This window comes from Vulpes vulpes, chromosome 4 (genome assembly GCF_048418805.1).
Source record: "Vulpes vulpes isolate BD-2025 chromosome 4, VulVul3, whole genome shotgun sequence".
Taxonomy (NCBI): Eukaryota; Metazoa; Chordata; class Mammalia; order Carnivora; family Canidae; genus Vulpes; species Vulpes vulpes.
The window spans coordinates 113564755-113592449 of NC_132783.1; the positions used below are offsets into that span (position 1 = coordinate 113564755).

Here is a 27695-nt window from a genome sequence, read left to right on the forward strand (position 1 = left end):
GGGGTAAGGTCTCTCTGGAGCAAGAGGAGCCTTTTCTAAGTCCCAAAAAGGTGCTACTTTGGCTAGAAAATGCCAAAAAGTAACATAACCTATTCAGCTCCCCATTACTGGAATGTCTCAGGTCATTTTCGATTATTACTATTATAAATATCTTTAAGCATAACTAGTTAAGGAATTGCAATTTTTTGAGGCTCTTGTTGCTGAACTGCTCTCCTATCAAATGCTTCAGAGTGCTCTTTTCTCTACAGCTTCTCAATGCTAGGTGTTTCCAGTCTCTCTAATCCTAGACAATTGTGTGACAAGTGCACAGTTCTAAAGTGCAATATTTGATTATTAGAGAGAATGAATATTTTTAAATGCTTATTTAAAATATGTATTTCTTCCCTTAATCATTGCCTACCTATATTTCCTGCCTATTCTATTGGGATATTAGTCTTATTGATTTTTTTAAAAGATTTTATTTATTTATTTGTGAGAGACACAGAATGAGGGGCAGAGACGTAGCCAGAGGGAGAAGCAGGCTCCCTGTGGAGAGCCTGATGTAGGACTCCATCCCAGAGCTACCTAAGATCTCCATCCCAGATCACTACCTAAGCCAAACGCCCATGCTCAACCACTGAGCCCTGGTCTTGTTGATTTTCAGGGCTCTTTGTAGTTCAAGAATGTTAACCCATTACCTGCCATATATTTAAAAAATGTTTCCCCAATTGAATATTGCCTTTTGATTTTGCTTTGATACTTTAAAATTTGTATGTTATCTTTAATGTGAGAGCAGTCAAATCAATTGATGTTTTAATTTATGGCTTCTGCCTTTACTTTGATGTTTAAAAGGCTTTCTCCAGCCCGACTCAGATTTCACCATTTGTTCATTTTTGATTAAACATCTCCTATCAGTAACCTAGGTCCTTTTAAGTTGGCCTTGGTTTATAAGATTCAGAATCTGTTAACCTGTGTTAAACCATGTGGCTGCTTTGGCTAACAGAGCATTGGATTGGGAGTGGAGAGCTGGACCAAGAAATGGGAGAAATTAATCTTCAATAGACTTTGCCTCTCTGTGCCTAAATCCTCTGTGTGTAAAACGTAGAAATTTGCATTTGGGCCCCAATTTTACCTTTTTTTTTCTATTGTAAAATATGGCACATATACAGAAGGCTGCAGAGTGATAAGTAATCATAAGACAACCATCCATATAACTGTTATCTATATTATTGAGATGGAAATAGAGATGGTGGGGGAGGGGAGGAAGGAGGGGGAGGGAGAGAGAAGAGAGATTCCTGTAGCAAGTCCTTTCTCAAGGACACACTCCGCTTAGCTCTTGGTAATCATCATCCTATGTATAATCACTATGTTAAGGTCTTCACTTCCTTACTGTGCTTAACGCTTTTATCCCCTATGCATTCATCACCTATAATTTCCACATATTTCTAAGTTTTTAATGGTTTGATTTTTTTCCATTCATATCTATAATCCATTTAGAATTTATCTTATTTCATGGTGTGAGAAATCAAAAGTTATTTTTCTTCAGGTGGTTTAACAATTATTTAGGCACTGCATATAGCACAATGCTTTCTTCCTGAACTGTGATTTTAAAAGTCCGGTTTCTTGGGATGTAATCCGTACTTTGTAAGAGTATAGTTCTGTGAATTTTGACCAACATAGACAGTTGTGTAGCCACCACCACAAGCAAGACACAGAGATGGAGTATTTCCATCATCCCACCAAGCTCATTTGAGCCCTTTTGTAGTCAGCCCCACATTCCTACACCCCAGCCCCTGGCATCCACACATCTGTTTGCTGCCCCTATACTTTTGCCTTTTCCTGCTTATCAACCTAATATGAGCATACAGTATATAGCCTTTTGAGTCTGGCTTCTTCACTTAGCATGATGCTTTTGAGATTTATCCACGTTGTTGCTTGCATCAGTAATTCATCCTTTTAATTGATGAGTAGTATTCCACTATATGGACATATCATGATTTATATGACCAATCTTTCCCCATGAAGGATGATTGGAGCTATAGGGCTTTTGCAGATATCCTTTATCAGGCTGAGGAAGTTCTAGTTTGCAGAGAATTTTTAATCACAAATGGATGTTCAATTTTATCAAATGCCTTTCATGCATCTACTGAGCTATGCATCTCTGTCTGCCCTGGGAATAACAGACTTGACCACCCTAGAGACTTGAAGCTTCAGTCTGAATTCCAGGGAAAATTGCCCAGTGAAGTGGGCGGAGCCTCGGGCCCCATCTCCCTTTTGAGCCCTGTGAACAAGTGAGTTTGCTGCCCTACCCCTGGGAGCTTAAGGCTTCTGATTCCTAAAAGAGGAATCCAGAGAAGTACATGGCATTTTGTATCCCCAACAGCCATTACTTGCCTCTCTCCTGCCTGCACCTCTGAGGCCAGGCTGGGGAGAGGCAGTCTCCGGCCCCCTGTATTTCTTGTGAGCATCTGGTGGAAGTCTGTGGGAAAGAGTTGACAGCTGAGTGTGAATTCCTTGGGTACAGTTATTCCAGATTGACACACTAACACACAGGTGGATTTTGAGAGTGTTACAGTTTCACTGGTTTCTTACCCACCTGGACCACCACGGAAGCTGTGAGGCCCACCTCACCTCAGAGGGACTTGTGTCTCTTCTGAATCAGATGATTCAGTGGCCTCACATCCTCATTTTTCTCCTGGGCTTAACAAAAGTCATGATTTTGCAGTTTATCTGTCATTTCCTCATTATTAGGGCAGGAGTGATGTGCTTCACAGCTTTCTATACCTTAAGCAGAAGCAAAAGAACATTTAAATCCCACCTTTATCCTATATCAAACGTATATACTTGAGCCTGTTTGGGGGGCTATTTTTATTCTTACAAAAGAATTATGCTACTTTGATAATAAATCTTTCTTTCTTTCTAGCACTGTAAGTCACCCTTCAGTCTTCCAAAAATTCTTCAGCCTTTTATTAATCTTCCCAGGTGACCTTAGAATTATATTGTCTAGTTAAAAAAATACTTTTGACATTTTTATTAGAATTGAAATGGCAGCATTATTGAGTTATGCTATCCAAGAATGTGGTATGCCCTACCATTTATTTAAGTCTTCATGTCTCCCAGTGAAGTTTTAGTTTTATTTATATGGGTTCTGCATACTTTTCTTATGCCAAGCTTATTCCTAGATATTTTATGTTAGCCTCTATCTTAATGCCTTTTTTAAATTGTATTTTCTAACTGATGATTGTTGATTTAAAAGATAAGCATTGATTGTGTATACTGATTTTGTAACCAGAACTGCCTTATTAAACTCCTTACTTCTAATTATTTTTTGGTTGATTTTCTTGGATTCCCAGGTAGGCAATTATATGCAAGTAATAATCTATCTCCTCCTTTCTGATGATTTTTCTCTTATTTCATTTTGTCTTACTGCTTTCACTAAACTTCTGGGAAATACTAAATGACTATGGATAGTGGGTAAATGAGACTTGTACTTGACTTTGGTGGGGAACACCAGAGTTTCACCATTAAGTATGATGATACCCGGAGCAAAAACAATGAATGTGCTTACTCAACAGCCACTCCAATCTCTTTCTAGATTGCACTTGAGAAAGAAAAGAGCAGCCTTTGACATTCGGAAGCTGGCCAAGCATTCAACACTAAACTATGTTGTTTTCCTATTGGTCATAAACCATCTCACAGAATACCAGCCCAGACAAGGTCACTCTGATACCATGATTAAATGAGATAAAGCAAGTCCACACCATAATTTTGTCTAAACACAGACAAAATTAAGGTCACTGTGCCACCCCCAAAATACCAAACATTTTCCTCTCTTGGCTAAAATAAGTGACTGTTAATTCTTTACCAATTACACCTGTTTTCTCACTCTATTTGCCTATATATAAAATTTATTGAGATATTCAATCATAAAATCACACACACACTTGCAGATGGCACCCTACATAGAGTGAATCCTTTCTTCCTTAGGCCCTCCACAAATCACACGACCAAAGGCCAAATCCTGTAATATGTTCTATCTAAAATCCTCTTGTTGAGGGTTCCCCATGGTTTCCTATGATGTGTGTTCTTGCTCACTGCAACAAGTAAGGTTATGGCTATGTTCACGGCAGTCTCTGGCTGGAGGACACAGACATACTTTAAGAGTACAGAGAATTAAAAAGTGTATTTCTAGACACACTTATAGCTAAGGTTCAAGTCATATGATATTCCTGCCAGTCATTTAAACCTTTCAGAGATTCAGATAAGAAAGAGAACAATGTGAGGAGGGGGTCAAAGACAGAGAGAGTACATATTCTAGAAAGCACAGTGCATAGACATCTGGCCCTTTTTGAGTAGCTACAATGGATCCTGGTATCAAGCCTATAGCATCATAAGTAGTCTTTCCACTAGAACAGTCCTTTTTTTTTTTAAGATTTTATTTATTTATTCATGAGAGACAGAGACACAGGCAGAGACACAAGCAGAGGGAGAAGCAGGCTCCATGCAGGGGGCCTGACGTGGGACTCAATCCTGGGACTCCAGGATCACACCCTGGGCCGAAGGCAGATGCTCAACCACTGAGCCACCCAGGCATCCCCACTAGAACAATCCTGTTGCAGTAGAGGGATTTTTTTTTGTGGCTATATCATCTGGTTGCATGTAGCTTTAAAATCTTAGTTCTTGGGTCTTCTTAGAAATCCTTTGAGGAATGCCTGGGTGGCTCAGTGGTTGAGCTTCTGCCTTAAGCTCAGGTCGTGATCCTGGAGTCTGGGATCAAGTCCTGCATTGGGCTCCCTGATGAACAGGGAGCCTGCTTCTCCCTCTGCCTGTCTCTGCCTCTGTGTGTATGTGTCTCCCATGAATAAATAAATAAAATATTTTAAAATAAGAAATAAAAAAAACTTGGTTTAAAAAAAGAAATCCCTTGAACTATCTAATATTCCCTAATAATTCCCTTTTGCTTAAATTAGTCTTATAAGATGTTGGAATTGGAAGTTTGCTGCCTTAGTGTAGTGTCTTATTGTTACAGCTGTCAGGATGCCAAAATGATTATAAGGGCATCATTTCCATTCTCAAATATTACTCAAGTTCATTTTTTGGCCAATTCTAACCCAGAAGCATACAGAAAGGCAGATTCTGGGAAATATAGTTTCAGGTCAAACAAATGGGCAATAGGATGATCTAGCACATTCCTACAGAGGATTCTTCATTTTCTCTGCGTGCTTTATGTCTTTTTCTCATACCTATTTTTTCATTTGTAATTCTTGATTGGACTCACAGCATCTGTCCACTTCAGGAATTTTTTTTATCTTCAAAGAAAAAAGAGTTAGGAGTGTTCCATTATCAAGTAGACTATGTTTGAATTTTTTTAAAAAGAACAAATTTCCAGTTTTAAGGCAGTAGGATTTTTAAAAGTCGTCTATATAACTGTTATTTGGGAGAATCTAGTGAGGCCTTCTTTGTGATAAGTGATATTCTAATTTTATAAATTGATTTTTAAATCAAAAGCATCTGATAATAGGTATTCTCTGTAGGGTACAAAGTTTGAAATATTTATCACAACTATTATTATAAAACAAACCACCTCAAATCTCATTGGCTTATACAATAAGAGCTTATTACTCTTCATGAGTCCATAGGTCAGTTGTGGTAATTTGTTTGTTTGTTTGTTTAAGATTTTTTTGGGGGGGGGCAGGGGGGCAGCCCGGGTAGCTCAGCGGTTTAGTGCCGCCTTCAGCCCAGGGCCTGATCCTGGAGAGCTGGGATGGAGTCCCACCTCAGGTTCCCTGCATGGAACCTGCTTCCCCCTCTGTCTGTGTCTCTGCCTCTCTCTCTCTCTCTCTCTCTCTGTGTGTGTGTCTCTCATGAATAAATAAATAATAAAATATTCTAATAAAAGAGGTTTTTTTGTTCATTCTTAAAAAAAAGAGTTCATTTTGTTCAAACATGAACATTCAGGGCAGCTTTATTTATTTTTTTTTAATTTATTTATGATAGTCACAGAGAGAGAGAGGCAGAGACATAGGCAGAGGGAGAGGCAGGCTCCATGCACCGGGAGCCTGACGTGGGATTCGATCCCGGGTCTCCAGGATCGCGCCCTGGGCCAAAGGCAGGCGCTAAACCGCTGTGCCACCCAGGGATCCCAGGGCAGCTTTATTTGTAGTAGCCCTGTGGTAGGCTGGTTCTTGTCCACTTGATTCTATCAACTCTGTCATTTCTGAGTCCGTTTCAATTATTTTTCTTTTCATTAGGGGTCGTATTTTCCTGCCTCTTTGCATGCCTGGTAAGGTTTGTTTGGCTGCCAGACATTGCGAACTGTTGGTTGTTGGATTTAAAAAGAAAATTGTACTTAAATAATTTTGAGCTTTGTTCTAAGATACAGTTAAGTTGCATAGAAGTAGCTTGATTCTTTGACTTGCTTTCAAGTTCCAAGCCAATCCAGAACATCCTTTAGTCCTTTAGTCTAAGGCTAATTTGGCCCTACTACTGAGGTGACACCCCTTCGGAGGGGCAAAGGAGATCTTTCGCTTCAGGCTAGTGAGAGCAGGAACTACTTCCTTGAGCTGTGTGAGCCCCAGGGATCGGCCTGTTCCTCTGCCTGCTTGTTTCCTCACACACCTTCGCTGATCAGTCTGGTAAAGAGGAGGTGAAGGCTCAGAAGCAGTCTGTTGATGCAGCTCTCTCCTCTGCAGCACTCTGCCCCACAGAGCCTGGCCAACGTGGACTTCCAAAACTCTGAACTCTGGTCCTTAATTCAGAGATCGCTTTGTTTCCCTTCTTTTAGAAGTCCTTTTCCTATGTGACTGTTGTCCAAAGTCTAAAAACCATTATTTCATATATTGTCTGTGGGGGTTTTTTTTATTTAAGACAGGAGGATAAATCTAGTCCCTGTTACTCCATTATAGACAAAAATGGAAGTCTTTGCTCTCTTTTATGCCTGTGTGTCTAAAACCCCAACTGCTTAGAAAATATTTTAAGATAACACAATATGTATTTGAAGAAGTAGATGTGACAAAATTCTAATCCATTAATACATAAGCTAACATTTAATAAAAAAGGGGGCGGAGAGCAAATTGTGGCCAGATAGATAAATGAACTTAAATTGTTTAAATCAGAATTTCTTATCCTGGGGGTCTACTATAAATAGTTGAAATTTATAGATGACCTTCAGGAGGTTTAGAAATTTTCTCAAATTGTGGGTATTTGTCATTTCTAATGGTCAAATTGACTTCAGAATATGTTCATCTATATGTGTATTCAACAACCCTTTTATTTAATGCCTTTTCCTTACATTCTTCTTTGACATAAATTTTGCCATCCCTAACTGGAGGGTATTTTGCTGAGTGAAGTAGGTCAATCGGAGAAGGACAATCATCACATGGTTTCACTCATTCAGGGAATATAAAAAATAGTGAAAGGGAATAAAGGGGCAAAGAGAAAAAATGAGTGGGAAATATCAGAGAAGGGGACAGAACATGAGAGACTCCTAACTCTAGGAAACAAACAAGGGGTAGTGGAAAGGGAGGTGGGCGGGGGGTTGGGGTGACTGGGTGATGGGCACTGAGGGGGGCACTTAATGGGATGAGCACTGGGTGTTATACTATATGTTGGCAAACTGAACTCCAATAAAAAATATACAAAAAAAAATTGCCATCCCTTATTTTCCAGAGTGAAATTTTTATGAGTCTCCATGGGACATAAGTGAAAATAATGATTCATTCAAGTCCCTACTGGAAAAACAGTAATTTTTTTTTTTTTTTTTTTTTACTTGGGGGCACTTGGGTGACTCAGTCAGTTAAGCCTCTACCTTCCACTCAGGTCATGATCCTGTGGTTCTGAGATCAAGTCCTGCTGAGCAGGGAGCCCACTTCTCCCTCTCCCTCTGCTGCTTTCCCTGCTTCTGCTCTCTTGCTCTCTCTCTCTCGCTCTCTCTCTCTGTGTCAAATAAATAAATAAAATCTTTAAATTTTATTTATTTATTTCACTTGGAAGGAGGGCTCTCTGGCCTGGGAGCTGCCACAAAGTGGTGTAGGGATCACCGGGGTCGCACTGCTAGAGATCATTCTCCTTGGAGTACATTTGGAAAAGGGTAGGAGGAAAGACTGCAAGTGCAGGAGCCAGCATAGGGCCTTTCATTGGCAGGGAACAAAAGCTCACACAGAAGTGGCATAACCTGGTAGCAGCTTTTCCTGGTGCTGCAGCATAGAATCCACACATTCTGCAGGTGAGGGACTGTTTTTTCTGGGACAAAGGGCACTAGTCAGAGTGCAACAAGCCTTTAACCCAGAAGAGGGAGCAGATCCAAGTAGTGCCAGCTCTTTTAAGATTTAAAGGTTTACATCCCAGCCTTGCTGGAGATAAACACAGGAGAGCTGGGCACCAGTCACCCTAACAGCCCTTGCTTTTCCGTGAGGAGACTCATAACAGTGAGGAGTATGAGATACCCTGTCCAGAGAGGAGAGTGTGGGATGGCACCATTTAACCCTGCTACCAATAGGGTGGGATATCAGAGTACAACACAGAGGCCCCTAATAGAGGTAGGAGCCCCTCAAACCCTGCCCCACTGTGCGTGGCAAGTGCATTTTTACTGGGGCAGGACTAACTCTGAGTCTGCTCAGCCAGCAGCCTCTCTCCCAGGAAAGCAGCAAAGGCAGCACCCTGCATGCACCAAGTCTGCTGATCATACAGTGGCCCCCACAGTAGCCCCTTCAGTTCCGGGAGAAATAGGACCAGGCTGTAATTTTTTTTTTCTTCCCTTGGAATCAAGGTTATAATTTTGTGTGTATTTATTAGTTTGTTTCTTCATTTCCTTTTTTCTTTCTCTTTAAATCAGGCTTTTTTCTTTTATTTTTTTTCCTTTCTTTTTCTTTGGAATCAGGCTTATAGTTTTGTTTTGTTTTGTTTTTGATTGTTTAGTTTTTTTCATTCTCTCTCATTTCTTTTTGTTTCTAGAGGCTTTTTCTTCCCTTTCTGTCTTTTTTCTCTTTCTTTTTTTCCTTTTTTCCAAGCTTTTTTTTTCCCCCAGCCTTCTTCAACAAACAAATCAAACCACTCCTAGATGAAGGCCCAGGCACTCCTTACCAAAGGCAAGGAGGAATTCTGCAGAGGACAGACCAATGGGAAAGAGCAGCCAAAACACAACAGCAGAGACCACATAACATACGCCAGAAACACTTCCTGAAGTGTAATACCCTGGACAGTGTATGACCTCTTCTTAATATAGCATTACTCTGAGGTGCAGGAAACATAACAAGCTTTCATAACATGCAAAAGATAGAAACTTAGCCAAAATGACAAGATGGAGGAATTCTCCCTAAAGGAAAGGTCAGGAAGATATCACAGCCAGGAACTCCCTGAAAATAGATATAAGCAATATATCTGAACAAGAATTTAGATCAGCAGTCATAAGACTACTAGCTGGATTTGATAAAGCATAGAAGACAGCAGATAAATCCTGGCTACAGAAATAAAAGACCTAAAAACTAGTCAGGCTGAAATTTAAGAACAGTATAACTGAGAAGCAAAACCAACTGGATGTAATCATAATGAGTATAGAAGAATCAGATGATCAAATACACAATATACAAGATTAAACTATGGAAAATAATGAAGCTGAAGAGAAGAGGGAAAGAAAACTATTAGATTATGAATAGAGATGTAGGGAACTCAGCAAATCCATAAAACAAAATATATCCATATCATAGGAGCCCCAGAAGAAGAGGAACAGGAAAAAGAGCACAAGGGTTATTTGAACAAATTATAACTGAGAACATCCCTAATCTGAGGAAGGAAATAAGCATTCAAGTCCAAAAGGCACAGAGAACTTCCCTTAAAATCATCAAAATAGGTCAATACCAAAACATATTATAGTGAAACTTGCAAAATACAAAGGTAAAGAAAGAATTCTGAAAGCAACTAGAGAAAGAAAGTCCTTAACCTACAAGGGTAGATACACAATGCTGGCAGCAGACCTCTCCACAGAGACCTAGCAGGCCAGAAAGAAGGGGCATGATATATTCAATGTGCTAAATGGTAAAAATATGCAGCCAAGGACATTCTATTCGGCAAGGCTGTCACTCAGAATAGAAGGCAAGATAAAGAGTTTCTAAGACAAGCAAAAACTAAAGGACTTTGTGAACACTAAATCAGCTCTGCAAGAAATACTATAGGGGACCCTTTGAGCAGGAAAAAAGAAAAGCAACAAAGACTAGAAAAGAACAGAGACAATCTACAGGAACAGTGACTTTACAGGTAATATAATGGCACTAAATTCATATCTATCAACAATTACTCTGAATGTAAATGGACTAAATGCTCCAATCAAAAAACATAGGTATCAGAATGGATTAAAAAACAAGACTCAATGATAGGCTGCTTACAAGAGACTCATCTTAGACACAAAGACACCCCCAGACTGAAAATGAGGGGGTGGAGAACAATTTATCATGCTAATGGACATCTAAAGAAAGCTGGAGTAGCCATCCTTATGTCAGACAAACTAGATTTTAAACAAAAGACTATAATAAGAGACAAAGAAGGATATTATATCATAAAAAAGGGTCTAGGGGCAGCTCGGGTGGCTCAGTGGTTTAGCGCCACCTTCAGCCCAGGGCCTGATCCTGAAGACCCGGGATCAAGTCCCACATCCGGCTTTCCTGCATGGAGCCTGCTTCTCCCTCTGCCTGTGTCTCTGCCTCTCTTTCTTTCTCTGTATCTCTCATGAATAATAAATAAAATCTTTTTTAAAAAAAATAAAGGGTCTAACTGAAAAGATCTAAAAAGTGTAAATATTTATGCCCCTGACTTAGAAGCAGCCAAATATATAAATCCATTAAAAACAAACTTAAAGAAACTAACTGATAAAAATACAATAAAAGCAAGGGACTTTAACAACCCACTCATAGCAATGGAGAGATCATCTAAGCAGAAGATCAATAAGGAAACAAGGGCTTTAAATGGCTCACTGGACAGATGGACTTAGCAGATATACTTAGAGCATTTCATCCTAAAGCAGCAGAATACATATTCTTTTCAAGTTCACATCATCAACATTCTCTAGAATAGATCACATACTGGGTCATAAATCAGGCCTCAACCAGTGCAAAAAGGCTGAGATCATACCATGCATATTTTTAGACCACAATGCTATGAAACCTGAAGTCAACCACAAGAAAAAATTTGGAAGGACCACACTCATTCTTTGGTAGGATGTTTTTTAACCTCTAGGTATTTGTGGTCCTTCCAAATTTACATGGAAGCAAATGAAAATGAAAATGCAACAGTCCAAAACCTTTGGGATGCCACAAAAGTGGTCCTAAGAGGGAAGTATATAGTAATACAGGCCTTCATCAAGAAAAAAGAAAAGTCTCAAATATACAACCTAAACTTATACCTAAAGGAGCTGGAAAAATAACAGCAAATAAAACCTCAATCCAGTAGAACGGAAATAGTAAAGATTAGAGGAAAAATCAATGATATAGAAATTTTTAAAAAATAGAACAGATCAACAAAACTAGGAACTGGTTCTTTCAAAGAATTAATAAGACTGATAAACCCCTAGCCAGACTTATCAAAAAGAAAAGAGAAAGGACGCAGATAAACAAAATTATAGATGAAAGAAGAGCGATCACAACCAAGACTGCAGAAATACAAACAATTATAAGAGAACAGTATGAGCAATTGTATGCCAATAAATTAAGCAATCTGGAAGATATAGATAAATTTCTAGAAACATATACACTTAAACTGAAACAGGAAAAAGTAGAAAATCTGAAGAGATCCATAACCAGCAAAGAAATTGAATAATTAATCAAAAATCTCCCAACAAACAAGAGTCCAGGGCCAGATAGCTTCCCAAGGGAATTCTATCAAATACTTAAAGAAGAAGTTATACCTATTCTTCTGAAACTGTTCCAAAAAATAGAAATGGATGGAAAACTTCCAAACTCATTCTATGAGGCCAGCAATACCCTGATCCCAAAATCAGACAAAGACCCCATCAAATACAATGGAATATTACTCAGCCATTAGAAATGACAAATACCCACCATTTGCTTCAACGTGGATGGAACTGGAAGGTATTATGCTGAGTGAAATAAGTCAATTGGAGAAGGACAAACATTATATGCTCTCATTCATCTGGGGAATATAAATAATAGTGAAAGGGAATAGAAGGGAAGGGAGAAGAAATGGGTAGGAAATATCAGAAAGGGAGACAGAACATAAAGACTCCTAACTCAGGGAAATGAACTAGGGGTGGTGGAAGGGGAGGAGAGCGGGCGGTGGGGGTGAATGGGTGATGGGCAATGAGGGGGGCACTTGATGGGATGAGCACTGGGTGTTATTCTGTATGTTGGCAAATTGAACACCAATAAAAAATAAATTTATTATTTAAAAAAGTAAAATAAAATAAAATTTCTTTTAAGTATCATGAAAAAAAAGACCCCATCAAAAAGGAGAATTACAGATGAATATGCCCAATGAACATGGATGTAAAAATTCTCAGCAACATACTAGCTAATGGCATCCAACAGTACATTAAAAGGATTACTCACCATGATCCAGTGGGATTTATTCCTGGGCTGCAGGGGTGGTTCAATATCCACATATCAATCAGTGTGATACACCACATTAAAAAAGAAAGGATAAGAACCACATGATCCTCTTGAAAGTTGCAGAAAAAGCATTTGATAAAATATAGCATCCTTTCTTGATTGAAAAAAACCCTCAAAAAAGTAGGGATAGAAGAAACATACCTCAACATCATAAAGGCCTATACAAAAGACCCATAGCTAATATCATCCTCAATAGGGAAAAACTGACAGCTTTTCCCCCAAGGTCAGGAATATGACAGGGAGGTACACACTTACCACTGCTGTTCAGCATAATGCTAAAAGTCCTAGCCTCACCAATCAGACAAGAAGAAGAAATAAAAGGAATCCAGACCAGCAAGAAAGAAGTCAAATTTATACTCTTCCTAGATGGCATGATATTCTATGTAGAAAACCCAAAAGACTCCACCAAAAAATTGCCAGAACTGATACATGAATTCAGCAAAGTTGCAGGATATAAAATCAATGCACAGAAGTCTGTTGCATTTCTATACACCAATAATAAAGAAGCAGAAAGATAAATCAAGGAATTGATCCCATTTATAATTGCCTCCAAATCCATAATATCTCTAGGAATAAATCTAACCAAAGAAGTAAAAGATCTATCAAAATCCTAGAGAACACAGGCAGCAACCTCTTTGACCCTGGCCTCTGCAACTTACTAGACGCATCTCCAGAGGCAAGGGAAACAAAAGCAAAAATGAACTATTGGGACTTCATCAAGATAAAAAGCTTCTCCGTGGCAAAGGAAACAGTCCACAAAACTAAAAGGCAACCTACAGAATGGGATAAGATATTTGATGACTTATCAGATAAGGAGCTAGTCCAAAACCTATAAAGAACTTATCAAACTCAACACCCAAAAAACAAATAATCCAGTCAAGAAATGGGCAAAAGACATGAACAGACATTTCTCCAAAGAAGATATACAAATGGCCAAAAGTCGCATGGAAAAATGCTCCACATTACTCAGCATCAGGTAAATACAAATCAAAACCACAATGAGATACCACATTGGTCAAAATGGCTAAAATTAACTCAGAAAATAACAGATGTTGGCATAGATGCAAAGAAAAGGGGAACCTTGCACAGTTTGTAGGAATGCAAAGAAACTGGTACAGTCACTCTGGAAAACAGTGTGGAGGTTCCTCAAAAATTTAAAAATAGAACTACCCTATGACCCAGCAATTACACTACTACATATTTACCCAAAAGACAGAAAAATAGGGATCCCTGGGTGGCGCAGCGGTTTGGCGCCTGCCTTTGGCCCGGGGCGCGATCCTGGAGACCCGGGATTGAGTCCCACATCGGGCTCCCTGCATGGGGCCTGCTTCTCCCTCTGCCTGTGTCTCTGCCTCTCTCTCTCTCTCTCTCTGTGATGATCATGAATAAATTTTTTTTAAAAAATTTTTTAAAAGACAGAAAAATAGTGATTCCAAGGGGTACATGCACCCCAATGTTTATAGGAGTAATGTCCACAATAGCCAAACTATGGAAAGAACCCAGATGTCCACCGACAGATGAATGGATAAAGAAGATGAGATATATACATACAACAAATATTACTCAACAATCAAAAGAAATGATATCTTGCCATTTGCAAACACGTGGATGGAACTAGAGTGTATTATGCTAAGTAAAAGCAGTCAAAGAAAGACAAGTATCATATGATTTCACTCATATGTGAAATTTAAGAAACAAAATAGATGAACATAGGGGAAGGGAAGGAAAAATAAAATAAGACAAAAACAGAGACAGAGATAACCTGTAAGAGACTCTGAACTATAGGGAACAAACTGAGGGTTGCCGGAGGGGAGAGAATGGGGTGAATAGAGTAACTAGGTGATTGGCATAAAAGAGGGCATGTGATGTAATGAACACTGTTACATTCCAATGATGAATCATTAAATATTCCCACTGAAGCTAATAATATACTATACGTTAACTAACTTGAATTTAAATAAAATCTAAAAAAAACAAATTTTACTTGATGTGCACAAGTGATTCACCTACAGATATTTCTTCTCTTCCATCCAATGTATTTGCGATTCCATTAACAGATATTTCTGATGTTACATATATAACAGAATTCACAATAGGCTGGTTTGACTTAAAAATAAGAAACCTCTTATAGAGACCTAACTCCAGACAGTTATATCAGAGACAGAGACATACAAAAAGAAGCCCAATCCAGAAGTGTTAATAATGTCACCTATGCAACTTTCTCCTGCTTTGGAATGTGTCTGGAAGCTCATCTACTCCAAAAAAAAATTTCCTATTTTAAACCTATATATGTTACTGGGCTAGTCTTAATCAACTAAAATCATTATTACAACCTCTGTATTAAAATTAAAAGAATAAAGTTTATGATTTTTAATTGTTTACAGGAAAAACTCACCCATTTTGCTTTATAATGTTTGCAGTACAATTCACATGCCTTTCCCCTTGAGCTTAGCTGGAGCCTTATAAGGTTTGGTAGATTTGAGTCAGCTCCAAAGACAGCATATTCTCCTCCACATCCCACATCCATCTTAACTTGTGGAAGGATGAAATGGTCCTCATGTTCATACTGTTAAAAATAGAACCCAAGTTGGCATTCCAACACAATTCTTTCTGTATAATGTTTGTTGTTTTTACCCTTTCCCCTCACTGTATCTCTTTAAGGACATAAACTTCCCGTTTTTCAGGGCACCTTGATGTCTGCCTGCATAGCCTCATCCCGCCACCTCCCTAACAGTCAGCATGGTAAACCCTTGCAATCACTGACTTACAGTCAGTCTTTTCCCATCAGAGTGTGAGCTCCATAGGGCAGGGCTGTTTCCTCTTCCACTGCTTAATTCCTCAGCACCAGGCAGATAATGGCTACTCAACAAATTAAGTATTAAAAAAAAAAAATCCAAAAGCTAATCACTTTTTAAAAATCTATCATGCTGTAAGTCAGGATGATGGTTACCTTGGGGGACGGAAGGAGGGTAGTGACTGGGATGGGGCAGGAAGGGGACTTCAGGACTGCCATCATGTGCTATCCACTGGGTTACTTGAGCATGTTCACCAGCGGATCATTTATTGGGCTATACACTAGTAATTAGTGCACTTTCTGAATATGCTACACTTCAGAAAAAAAAAAGTTTAAGTCTATCATTATCTGATGAAGGAAATGACAAGCATTCAGAAATTGCCATTAAAAATAATTAACAGGGGTGCCTGGCTGTCTCAGTTGTAGAGCATGCAACTCTTGGATCTCGGAGTCATGAGTTCAAGCCACACCTTGGGCACAGAGCCTACTTCAAAAATAATAATAATTATTAACAGATAATTGTTTCTGAACATGTAAAGTGAAACTTTAAGAATCAAAATGTTCATTTATGTCAGAAAATGCACTCAACTATGGAAACTAATCAGATGTATATACTGCACCAGCACAATAGGGAAGATTCATTGAGATGATGTACATAGAGTGCTTAAGACAGTGCTAGATACACAGAGCTGTACATTCACTATTACACATTTTAACACATCAGAAGCATTTCCAGATGAAAGCTTCACCTTGGATCACAGCAAATTTCCTTCATTAGAATCCAAGGTCTGTTTAACCCTTAACTCTTTGAAAATAGTTATGGAGTCCACATCACCACTTGGCTTGAGTCATGCCTGAGGAATTCAGAACTCCTTGGCTAAGAATCAAGGAACATCTGCACTGAGAGAGCACAAAGACCCTCTAGTCCAGTGATTCTCCAGTATGCACATCACTGGTGCATTTGTTCAAGTGTTCACCTCAGATTCAGATTCACTTAGTGTGAGAGTACCACCCAGGAATTTGCATTTTTTAACCAACTCTTCAAGTGATTCGGAAGGTGGTCTAAAAGAAACAATGAACCTCTTGTTTTATAGATGAACAAAATAGAGGCCAGGGAAGGAAGGGACCTGCTCAAAGTCTTCTCACTGGTTAGTGAGTATTCAAGGACTAAAATGAAGATTTTACCACTCCAAATAATACTATTTCCATGAATCCATGCCACAGTAACTTAGGACCCAGAATGAATCTGTCCTAAGCCTTAGTGGTTTATTCCACTGAGCCCTTTGTCTTCTCAACCACGCCACAGGTTAACTGGAGAAGCACAAAAACCCACCTGTATATTCATTAGGTAGACAGAACCAGGTACTTTAGAAACCTACTTTAAATCATTGCTCCAGGGCAGCCCAGGTGGCTCAGCAGTTTACTGCTGCCTTCAGCCCAGGGTGTGATCCTGGAGACTCAGGATTGAGTCCCATGGCGGGCCCCTGCATGGAGCCTGCTTGTGTCTCTGCCTCTCTCTCTCTCTCCTGTGTATTCTCATGAATAAATAAAATCTTTTAAAAAAAATCATCACTCCAATATTTTTATACTCTGTGTAACACTGAAAGTTATTTGAATTCTGTGTGCTTTAGTTTCTTCCTTTATAAAGTGATAATACCTTTAGTTTGCAGGATACTATGAAGAGTTATGAAAAATACTAGCACAGAGCTCAGCAAATAATGAGGTTCCAGTAAATAGTAGCAATCATTAATGCCATCTTAAAACACGGCACTATAATCACATTCTTCAGACTAGAAGAGTATTCTCAAGTGCAGTTCCATACAAACAAAATCATCCAGAAGTCCTTGTTTTTTTTTTTTCTTTAAATATAGACTTCTGAAACTCACCCCTCACAAGACCTCATGAATCAGTCATGTGGGAGAGACCCAGAAGACTGGAATAATAAGCAAGTACCCCACGGTCCTCCTCTGTATACCAAAGTTTGAGTAGCATCGGACTAGGGGTGTGGACTAAGGGCTTCTTGTCAGTGAAAACAGTTGTATCAATGAGAGCCAGGTAGTGCTGAATACTCAATACTAACAATTTTCTGTTAATAAGAGGTAAATGAGTGCCACCTACTGCCTTATTTTAGAATGCAATCCTCAGACTGGTTCAATTCTTCTCTAGGTAATTGAATTTACTCTGAAAAATGAATCAATCCTCAACAAGATAACCAAGGAATAGAAAGCATTGTTGGAAGGAGACATGAGAACAGTCTTTATTTAACTAGAAGAAAACTTTCTCAGAGGGTTCTTGGAGTTCTAGATTAATGTATCTAATAAACTTCTGTAATTTCAAGTCACTGCTAAAGCAGTAAAGGAAAATATAATGTCTTGCCCACCGGCCTATGCCAACAGTGAAAGTAGAAACAGAACTACAGAATGCCCTAAAATACATGTATCTATGCTCTCCTCCACCACCTCCTCCCCAGTCCCGAGAAGATCAAGTAAAACAAGAACTTATTCTGATAAGAATACGTGTTATTCTGTATAACTTATTCTGTATTTCTTATTCTGTAACATTCTACTCAAGTCCAGTATCAAAACTGCCACCTACTTTTGGAAAGTTAACATTCCCTTCCAAAGGTATTCAAAAAAGCCTTCTGAATTGTAGTGTTACTGTTTAAAGCTGATTTCCCCTTCCAAGTTGCAAATGCACAAATATACCCAGAGGCTCAAAAAAGATGGGCAAAGCCTTATACATATTCATATAAAACAAGCAATTATACTTCATATTGCAATAACTCAATGACAAGTCATAAAAAGCATTTATCTTTAATCTGTTTGTTTTTAAGAAATAAATGGCAAAATATATACACTGTAGAGTCTGAATCCCCCATCACAGAGTATGAATAATGGTCCGGTTGCGGAGCTCCTGAATATACTCTTTGGCATGGGTGACTGCTGTCTTCCGTGCCTCAGGTGGAGGCGGGGGGCCTTCCACCAACTTCACAAAGTAATGGCAATAAACCTTCTCCATGATCCCAAAGCGTCCTCTGCCATGGTATCGGATGCGTTTCAGGTACTGGCCTCGCCCTGAAGTCGATTCAGCTAGACAGGGAAGACAAAGAGAGTTATAGGAAATGATTACATCCACAAGACTATAGCTCAATCACCTGGGCAATTTTTGTCCTTTCCTTAACTGGATTCTAAGGCCACATGAGTTCATCTGGTGGTGTGAGGAGATTTGTCTCAAAATAGGTATCTCTCGAGTACTTACTAAGGACCTCTATCCTAGGTGTTGGATAAGAGTGAACAAGACTAGCAAGGGCCCTGCCTTCATGCAGCATTCTAGAGAAGAAAGTAAACATGATCACTCCAGTTAGTGACAAGTACAATGATTAAAAACAGTGATGTGACAGAGACTGATGGGGTGCTGGGGGCAACTTCAGACTGGACGGTGTCAAGAGGCATAATTGAGGAAGAGATATTTGATCCAAGACCAGAATGAATCATCTATGCAAATATCTAGGGGCACGGTACTCCAAGCAGAGGTAAAAGCAAGTCCAAAGACCCAATGGTGGGAATGTGCTTGGCTTGTTTTATTTTTTATTTAAATTCAACTTAACATAAACTGTTATCACTGGTTTCAGAAGTAGAATTTAGTGATTCATCAGTTGCATATAACACCCAGTGCTCATTACATCACATGCCCTCCTTAATGCCCATCCCCTAGTTACCCCATCTCCTACTAACCTCCCCTCCAATGACCCTCAGCTTGCTCTCTAGAGTTAAGAGTCTCTTATGGACTGTTACCCTCCCTGTTTTCATCTTATTTTTCCTTCTCTTCCCCTATGTTCATCTGTTTTGTTTCTTAAATTACACATGAGTGAAATCATATGGGATTAGTCTTTCTCTGATTTATTTTGTTTAGCATGATATATTCTAGTTCCATTATGTCATTGCAAATAGTAAGATTTCAATTTTTTGATGGCTGATTAATATGTGTAATGTGTGTATGTGTGTGTACACCACATCTTCTTTATCCATTTATCTATCAATGGACATCTGGGCTTTTTCTATATTTTGGCTATGTGGACATTGCTGCTATAAACAATGGGGTACATGTGCCCCTTCAGACCATTACATTCGTAACTTTGGGGTAAACACCTAGTAGTGCAATTCTTAGGTCATAGGGCAGTTCTATCTTCAACTTTTCAACCTCCATACTGCTTTCCAGAGTGGCTGCACCACCTTACATTCCCATGAAGAGTGTAAGAGGGTTCCCCTTTCTCTGCATCCTCACCATCTGTTGTTTCCTGACTTGTTAATTTTAGCCGTTCTGATCAGTGTGCTGGCTTGTTTTAGAAACAGAAAAAAGATCAGCCTGTTGAAGCACAGTAAACAAGGCAAAAAGTAGTACAAACAGGGAAGAAGACCAGTGGTAAAGGCACCATTACTGAGAGCCCTGAAGGCCAAAGTAAAGAATTTTCATTTCATTCTAACTGTGGTGAGAAGCCGCTGGAACCAAAGATTCCTAAATGCTGGTCCTCTGGCTACATCAGACTAACCCACGGAACATATTTTAAATGCAGATGCCAAGACTCCATCTCTGGAGATTCTAATTTACTATATTTGGGGTGGGTCTTGGAAATTACATTCTGAACCAACAGCAATCCCCCTCCCCCAGTAATTCTGTTTTGTGGTCAATTTTAGGAACTCCCGTATCACAAGAGCTCCCTAATCTCCCCTCCCTAATTTTTTGCATGTCAATGTCTGACTTTGTAAATTTAAAGAAATTTTTCAAATACTAGTTAAGAAGAAATCTGTTCACCAGTTTTTACCCACAGTAAATCAAAGGAGTAACCACTTTCTACTATTTTCTGAATTTTAGTCAGTTACTCCTTGAGTTAATTTAATAAGCCCTTTAAAAAGCCAAAACCTTGGGACACCTGGGTAGCTCAGTGGTTGAGTGCCTCCATTCAGCCCAGCATGTGATCCTGGAGTCCTGGGATTGAGTCCCACATCGGGCTCCCTACACAGAGCCTGCTTCTCTCTCTGCCTATGTCTCTGCCTCTCTCTTTCATGAATAAATAAAATCTTTTAAAAAATTAAATTTAATTTAAATAAATAAATAAAAAGCCAAAACCTGTGGGTGGGGGATGGGGTAACTGGTTGATGGGAAATGAGGAGGGCAATTGATGGGATGAGCACTGGGTGTTTGTTATACTATATGTTGGCAAATTGAATTTAAATCTTAAAAAATGTAAAAAAATACAATTTTTTTAAAAAAGCCAAAACCTACAGAAGACATATCAAATTAATCCACTTCAATACTCACCCTTCTTACTGCATTCTTACTGTGACATAACTTTATAAATATAAGGACTGCATCAAAGTATACTGCTGACAACCCTCTAACTACAGTCCTCTCATGAAATGAGTTTTCAGCATAAACATCCTAGCTTGGCCAGAGAGAAAGTGAAGGATGAAAGTGATTAAGAAAACTGCCTAGGGCCTCCGGGAGATAAGGAAAGAACTACTGTCCTTATACCAACTTCATCACTGGGCACTAAAGAAATGTGTTTAAGATTTCCAAAGAGAAAGCCAAATTACACAAATCACTTTAGAATGAAGTACCACTAATTCCTCTAGATCCATCTGTCAGGAGGAAACCTACAAATAAACACAATGACACTAGGAAAAGTGGAGAAATCTTCTAAAAGGCATTTTACAAACACAGTGGCTGCTTCTATCCAAAACTGCAACTCTATTCCACTTGAGCACCCATTTCCAAATACTTTGAGGAAAAGGAACACTACTCCAGTGAAAACAGTATTTGAATTAGCTAACTGTGCAATACTACATAACCTATCCAAGCACAATGATCTGCCTCTCAGGGTCAATGTTAACTACCATTTTCCATCTCCCCCAAACATGTAAGAGCAAATGTCAATATCTGCCAAATGCTAGTCATGATTTCATCCTAAAGCCATAAAATACCATCTGTCTATCTTGTGGCAGGCACATAATACCACATTTTTTATGTCAAAACAAAAACATTAATTCTTCTGAAACACCAGAATTCTTTAATACACTGTAATGGGAATATGCAACATAGCCACTATGAGGTGTGAATGAAATCAGGACCTAGAGGATTATAGATTCCAAACTGGTTCCTGGTCTCTCCTCCTCAGTCTCTCACACTAATTCTGTATGTTAGGGATTTTAACTGCTTTTGTATAGAATCATCTGTTCTAATTGAAATACGAGTAGGGAGAGATCCAAAACTGTCCCATTCATTCACTCACAAACTATATCTGAGTTTCTGTGAGGTGCCAGGCTCCATCCTGGGCTCCAAGGCTACAGCAGTGACCCAGATATCAAGGAGCTCTTCTGTTTGCCCTATGCCTCACCCTTGGAGACCCCACAGCACAATCTCAAAACCATTGCTTTATAGTTAATAGTCTTAAAACACTGCCTTAATAACATAAATATCTTACCCCAAAACTTCCTGTGGTTCCTCTTCAATATGAAAACCAAATTCCACAGCCCGTCCTGTTCAGCCCTCTGGATCTAGGCCCAATCCACCCTTTCAGTTTTATCTGCTCAAGGTCAAATCTCTGCTTCCTTCAACTATTTCACTCACTGGACCACACAATCACTGCTCATTGCAACCTATGTGCCTTAGCTTAGCTCATGTGGTTACTCCACTCTGAAAACCTTTCTTCCTGGACACTCTTGGATACCCAGACACCTATCTTCAAAAGCCAAATTTTTCTAGAAAAATTACATGACTTTTCTAACCAATACTAACATCCTCTTCTCTACTCCTATTTACACATATTACTCTTTTTGGTCCCAAACCATATACTATCTTGTATAAGTGTTCACGTTTAATCTGTAAAAGTCATTTCCTCAACCAATTGGGTCTTTTGTATTGCCCCCAAAGTTTACGTTCAACAAGGAACAGAAATGATTTTGAAATACAACCTCTACTAATTAATATCATTTTCTTCCAATATAGCTACCTGGTAAATTTGCTCAAATTCTAAAATAAGTTTCAAAGTTTTCCACGTACATACAGTATTAATAATGAATATGGTTTGTTCCAACTCAGAAAAAACAATTTACGTATATTTCTAAAGGACTACTGCTGTCAAAGAACAAAACTATATGTGCTAAATGTTTTACATTGCTTTAATAAGATATACCATCCCTAACTACGTGGGCAGTATGCACATGGAAGGTACTCAAATACTTTCTGAATCAAAGAAAAAACATTAAGATATCTCAAAAATGAGAACAGTGTAAAGTATGCCCAAGATGGTGCTCATCTAAAGATGATACCCAACAGGTATGCAGAATATTAAAAATATTGTCAATATTTCCTATTACTGGTATTTAGGGAAATGTGAATCCTGATATTTTAAAATTGGAAACCCTCTTCCCTCTTCATCACTCTTAGCCCAGAAGACTGATTTACAAAGTCAGTCAATCACATTCTCTAAAGTAAATCACTTTAGATGCCATGAATCACTAAGCAGTGACATTTTATTAGTCCATGTCCACTTGTTAAGGTCTATTCACAGTGCCATTAGTCATTATTATAAGTTTGAAAAGGAAATGAATTTTCAAAATCTGTGGTCATGCAACACCAGGTATTAGCTTTAGACTGATGACAGGCATTTGAAGGAATTACCATATAATGAGAACATATGCTCCCAAAAATTACATCCCTTGAAATGCCCATACTTATGTAAGAGACTGAGGAGCCACTGCTGGGCCAAAATCGTAGCCAACACATGACTAGTCTTTCAGAACTCTAAAAGACATTTATCTATGGAATGAAATGTCTAGTCTAGGTCTTTTCCATGAATACAAGGAGGAAAAGAAGTTTCTCATATTTTATAGGTAAGAATCACTGGGATATTTATTAAACAGCTCCCCAGGCCTCTCCCTTGAGGTTTCAGATCCAGTGGGTCTGTGGTGGGTCCTGGGAATCTGTATTTTTAATAATCTCAAATGATTTCAGGAAACTTTGGTTTTGGTTTTTTGTTTTTTTTTTTTTAAGATTTTATTTATTTATTCATGAGAAACACAGACAGGCAGACACACAGGCAGAGAGAGAAGCAGGCTCCATGCAGGGAGTCTGATGTGGGACTCAATCCCGGGACCCCAGGATCAGGCCCTGGGCAGAAAACAAACGCTCAACCACTGAACCATCCAGGCACCCCGTATCAGGGAACTTTGGCAAATACAGGGATAAATGTCTGACATGTGATGACCCTCATCTTCCTGAGGGTACTCATCTTTTTTTTACTCTTCATAAAAGAATTTGGCAGCAAAATATTCAGCAAATGAGCTTTTATAATCGTTAAGACAAATCCAAACTTATTAGCCCTACTCAAGAAAAGAGATTTTTACACAGAACTGGATGAAAAAGGGGTGCAGGTGCAGTAGAGATTTTTCAGCAGAAATGTGCATAAGGATTGGTTAATTTTATTTTTGCTTAATGGCAACATTGGACTTTGCTCCTTCATTTGGGAAGACAGGATTAAGCTCCTCACCCGTTCTCACTTTACTAAAATTACTGAAAAGGATTTAAAGACAAATTCTATTTCATTTGTATCTGAATTCCATTACAAAGTTTTGTCTGTCAGCTAAGAAGATCCTATTCTTATGAAAATGAATAAAATTAATTAAATTGGATTTGATATTCAGTCTTAAAAAAGGAAAGGTCACCAAGAGGTTTTAAGCAAATGGTCTTGCTCTTCATCCACTTCATCTCTTCCAATGATTCTGGGCCCTCCCAACATTATTTATTCATACTTCTCTCAGAAGAAAAAGCTTATGAGTAACTACTATGGTCCTCCATCTTCTGAGATACCATTTTGATTTCTCTCTGCATCTATGCATGTATCAGAATATAATCAGTTATACAAGATTCAGCTTTAAAATAAGATATTTCCATTGAAAATCATAACTCATTTGAATTTCAGGAGTAGGTGTGGCTGCCAGCATCAATTCCCAGTGAGCTGAGGTAGGATTTTAACTTAACCAGAATAAGTATCTCCAGTTAGGACTGAAGTGACATGATAAAGTAGAATTTGGATGATTTGTTTTTACTCTAATTGTTGAAAAATCATAATGCACAACTGATTTCTCCCATAATGATTTGGCCTCTTCTCTATTTGGAAAGCAGCAGTCCCCTGTATCGTGAATTTAAAAGATCTTCAGTTCTTCTCATACATAGGTTTGGCAGATTGAGAAAATTTTGCTTCGACATCAACATCTTTGTTTGATTACAAAACTGCTGAGGTTAGGAGTAATTGCTGCTGAAGTGAAAGGAAAACAGTAACTCCACCTACCGTTCCACTTGACTGTGGTGTTGGGAGGGGGTAAGGGAGGTTTGTAATAAGCATTGATCTCTTTCTAGAAAAAAAAAATCCTTTACATTTATATGGAGCATCATGCTTCCCAAAGCATTTTCAATTACATTAATTTAATTTGATATGGAACCAGCATAGAAAACCTGAGATAATGCTTCAGAATGTAATAACAAAGGGAAACAAACACATCTGGGTCCTCTTCATCTTGGCTTTTACCACTCAACAGATTTTCCGTTCTGGTAATTGGAAGGTTAAATTCGGGACACCTTTATGGATTAGGCACCTGGCTTGGCACATTATAAATAGATTTTTTTTAAAGTCCACATGTGATTCTTCATTTACCTCCTTCATTTTAAAAAAATCAGTTCTGTTCCCTCTTAGTTTTATTGTGATTAAAGGACCAAGTACCATCATTTTGGTATCCATTATTAAATAATTATTAGCAATAGGTTCCATGATCTTACTTGCATTACAGAACAGGTAACAATAAAGCAGTGAGGTTATTACCATTTATAACAGACTAACATTAGCATGCTGAAGGCAGAAGAATAAGCTATTATCAGCAATTTTCACTGGCAAACCCAGTCTTAAGTAGTTAGGTATTAAAGACTATTGTTAGATAATGAACGTGGCATCACTATTGGAAGACATTTTCCAATGCTAAGAATATTAAATATCTTACCTATATATAAATTGGATCTGAATTCCACATTGTGGTCTCTCACTGCCATATCTTGTGCTTCTAAGAGAATCTTAAACAAAGAAAAGACAGGCATTGATATGGCTGACCCTGAACTAAAACAGAATTAAATATCTCATTTCTTGTTATCACTACGACAGCTAATCACATGCCTCTGTTTTATAGTTAATTTTTAAAAGAGAACATTAAATGATAACAGTACTGAGGGGAAGGGATGCACTGAGCTTTCTTCCCTCAGACAAGAACTGCAAATGCAGGCAACATGGCTCATCCTGCTAACTGTACAATGGCATATATGAGCTGTAAAAGAGGAAACAACAGGGCAGCCTGGGTGGCTCAGCAGTTTAGCGCCACCTTCAGCCCAGGGCGTGATCCTGGAGACCCGGGATCGAGTCCCACATCGGGTTCCCTGCATGGAGCCTGCTTCTCCTTCTGCCTGCGTCTCTGCCTCTCTCTCTCTCCTCTCTGTGTATGCTCATGAATAAACAAATAAAATCTAAAAAAAAAAAAAAAAAAAGAGAGAAAACAACACTAATAGTAACAGTACCCTTGATGATGAACATTATGTCAGAGACTCATTAAAAAGTTCAAGAGGCTTAAGAGATAAATCTTACTGAAAAATTCTTAAACTTTGGATCCAAAATAACCATTAAACATCAAACAAGTAGAGAAAATCATACTCGAAAATTTGAATAATTATTAAATCTATTCTCTGTAGATATTTTGAATTAAGGTAACCTGCTCCAGAACACATTTTTAAAAACAGCACAATTGTCAAAATAACAGAAACCATGGAGAGCCTGGGTGCCTCAGCTGGGTAGGCATAAACTCTCAATTTCAGCTCAGGTATTGATCCCAGGGTCATGAGATCAAGCCCCACATCAGGCTCCGTGCTCAGCAGAGTCTGCTTGGGATTCTCTCTCCCTCTTTCTATCTCTGCCCCTTCCCTTGCTTGCCCATGCACACACTCTTTCTCAAATAAATAAAATCTTTTAAGAAAAAAAAAAAAAACAGATCTTTCATTCATTTAAAGATAAAGAATACAATACAAAGTTGAGTACACAAAAGATACTTAGTAACTGCATTCTGAACTAAATTAAATATAGGCATTACAATGGAACCTCTTCAAGCCTGAACCCATCAATCTCAACTAGTGAATTACTAAACTAAAAAGATCTGGCTTTAAGGGAGAATTAACTGAAATGTAGAAAATACTACTGATATCCCCAGATGTCCTCAACCCAGGATCCAGATGTCCTCAACCCAGCTTTTTGAAAAGGACATCATTGTAGAAAATACTACTGATATCCCCAGATGTCCTCAACCCAGCTTTTTGAAAAGGACATCATGTCTCCACATGAAGGAAGATAGGAAGTGTAGGGACATGGATTAGGGGAGAAATGGATTTCAGGTGCTGCACAGGAAAGGGAACCATGGTTGTAAATAAGAGTGAGGGAGGAGCACATGGAGGAATGAACAAGAATGTTTCCCCATAACCACTGGCTTAGAAAACAAGTAGGGGCTGAATTTCGTGACTTCTTACAAGCCGTGGGGGGCTTAAAGCCTGGAGTTTTAATGGTCAGCAGGCATGGCATGACAGGGATAGACCCCACGGGGGGACTGCACTACTCTTGGAGAGAAGGCAGGCAAACATCCCAGGGGCAGGCATCATGGAAATAGTGATTGGAAGAGCACCTAGGACCTCCAGTGGGAAGATCATTCGCTCTTCTCCGAGCACTTTGAGAAGCAGTGTTCATAGAGACCTCTGGAAACAAAGGAGATGGCTGGCACCATTTCCTTCCCTACCCCTCAGCATGAACTCAGAGACACCTGAGGGTTTGAAACAGCTCAGCACAAGCACTGGCTGCCTAATTTGCTTCCATCAAGCCCCAATCCGCTGTGCTCTGGTGGGACTGCCCCTCTCAGTCAAGCTTGCCTCAGACCCAGCCTGGCAGGCCCTTCCCCCAGAAGACCAGCACAAACCCCTGCCCATACCAGGTCTCCTGACCAGATAGTTTTGCCGGGCCTTAGTTCCAGTAGAGGTGGTGACAGGTCTCATTTCACAAGCAGACCAGAGCATATCTAATTAGAACTTGCCACATTCAAGCAAGGGATGAAATATGGCCCACAAAAGAAAAGGAGAGGCTCTGCACGTGACTCAAAGGACAGAACAGCCAGAACGCAACAGCAGAGTACACAAAGCACACAGACACTTCCTGAAGTACTGGCCCTGGGCAC

The 27695-nt window shown here is 39.0% G+C and overlaps 1 protein-coding gene and 1 long non-coding RNA gene across 10 annotated transcripts in view; both read right to left on the reverse strand.

The window, feature by feature from the left end:
- Positions 1–15159, reverse strand: part of LOC112926877 (uncharacterized) — a 90802-nt gene extending 75643 nt beyond the window's left edge. The window contains exons 1-2 of the long non-coding RNA XR_012001202.1: positions 14989–15159; positions 12534–12560 (exon numbers count right to left, since the gene is read on the reverse strand). This is a non-coding gene — a long non-coding RNA (uncharacterized lncRNA). The remainder of the gene's footprint in view (positions 1–12533; positions 12561–14988) is intronic.
- Positions 15160–18181: 3022 nt separating this feature from the next.
- The window catches only part of MRPL22 (mitochondrial ribosomal protein L22), a 37626-nt gene continuing 28112 nt past the window's right edge, over positions 18182–27695 (reverse strand). For all 9 annotated transcript variants that reach the window (XM_072756773.1, XM_072756772.1, XM_072756767.1 and 6 more), the window contains 2 exons: positions 25440–25509; positions 18182–18476 (listed from right to left, as the gene is read on the reverse strand). In XM_072756773.1, the coding sequence (XP_072612874.1) occupies positions 18265–18476; positions 25440–25509 (282 nt within the window). In that variant the 3' untranslated portion in view covers positions 18182–18264. The remainder of the gene's footprint in view (positions 18477–25439; positions 25510–27695) is intronic.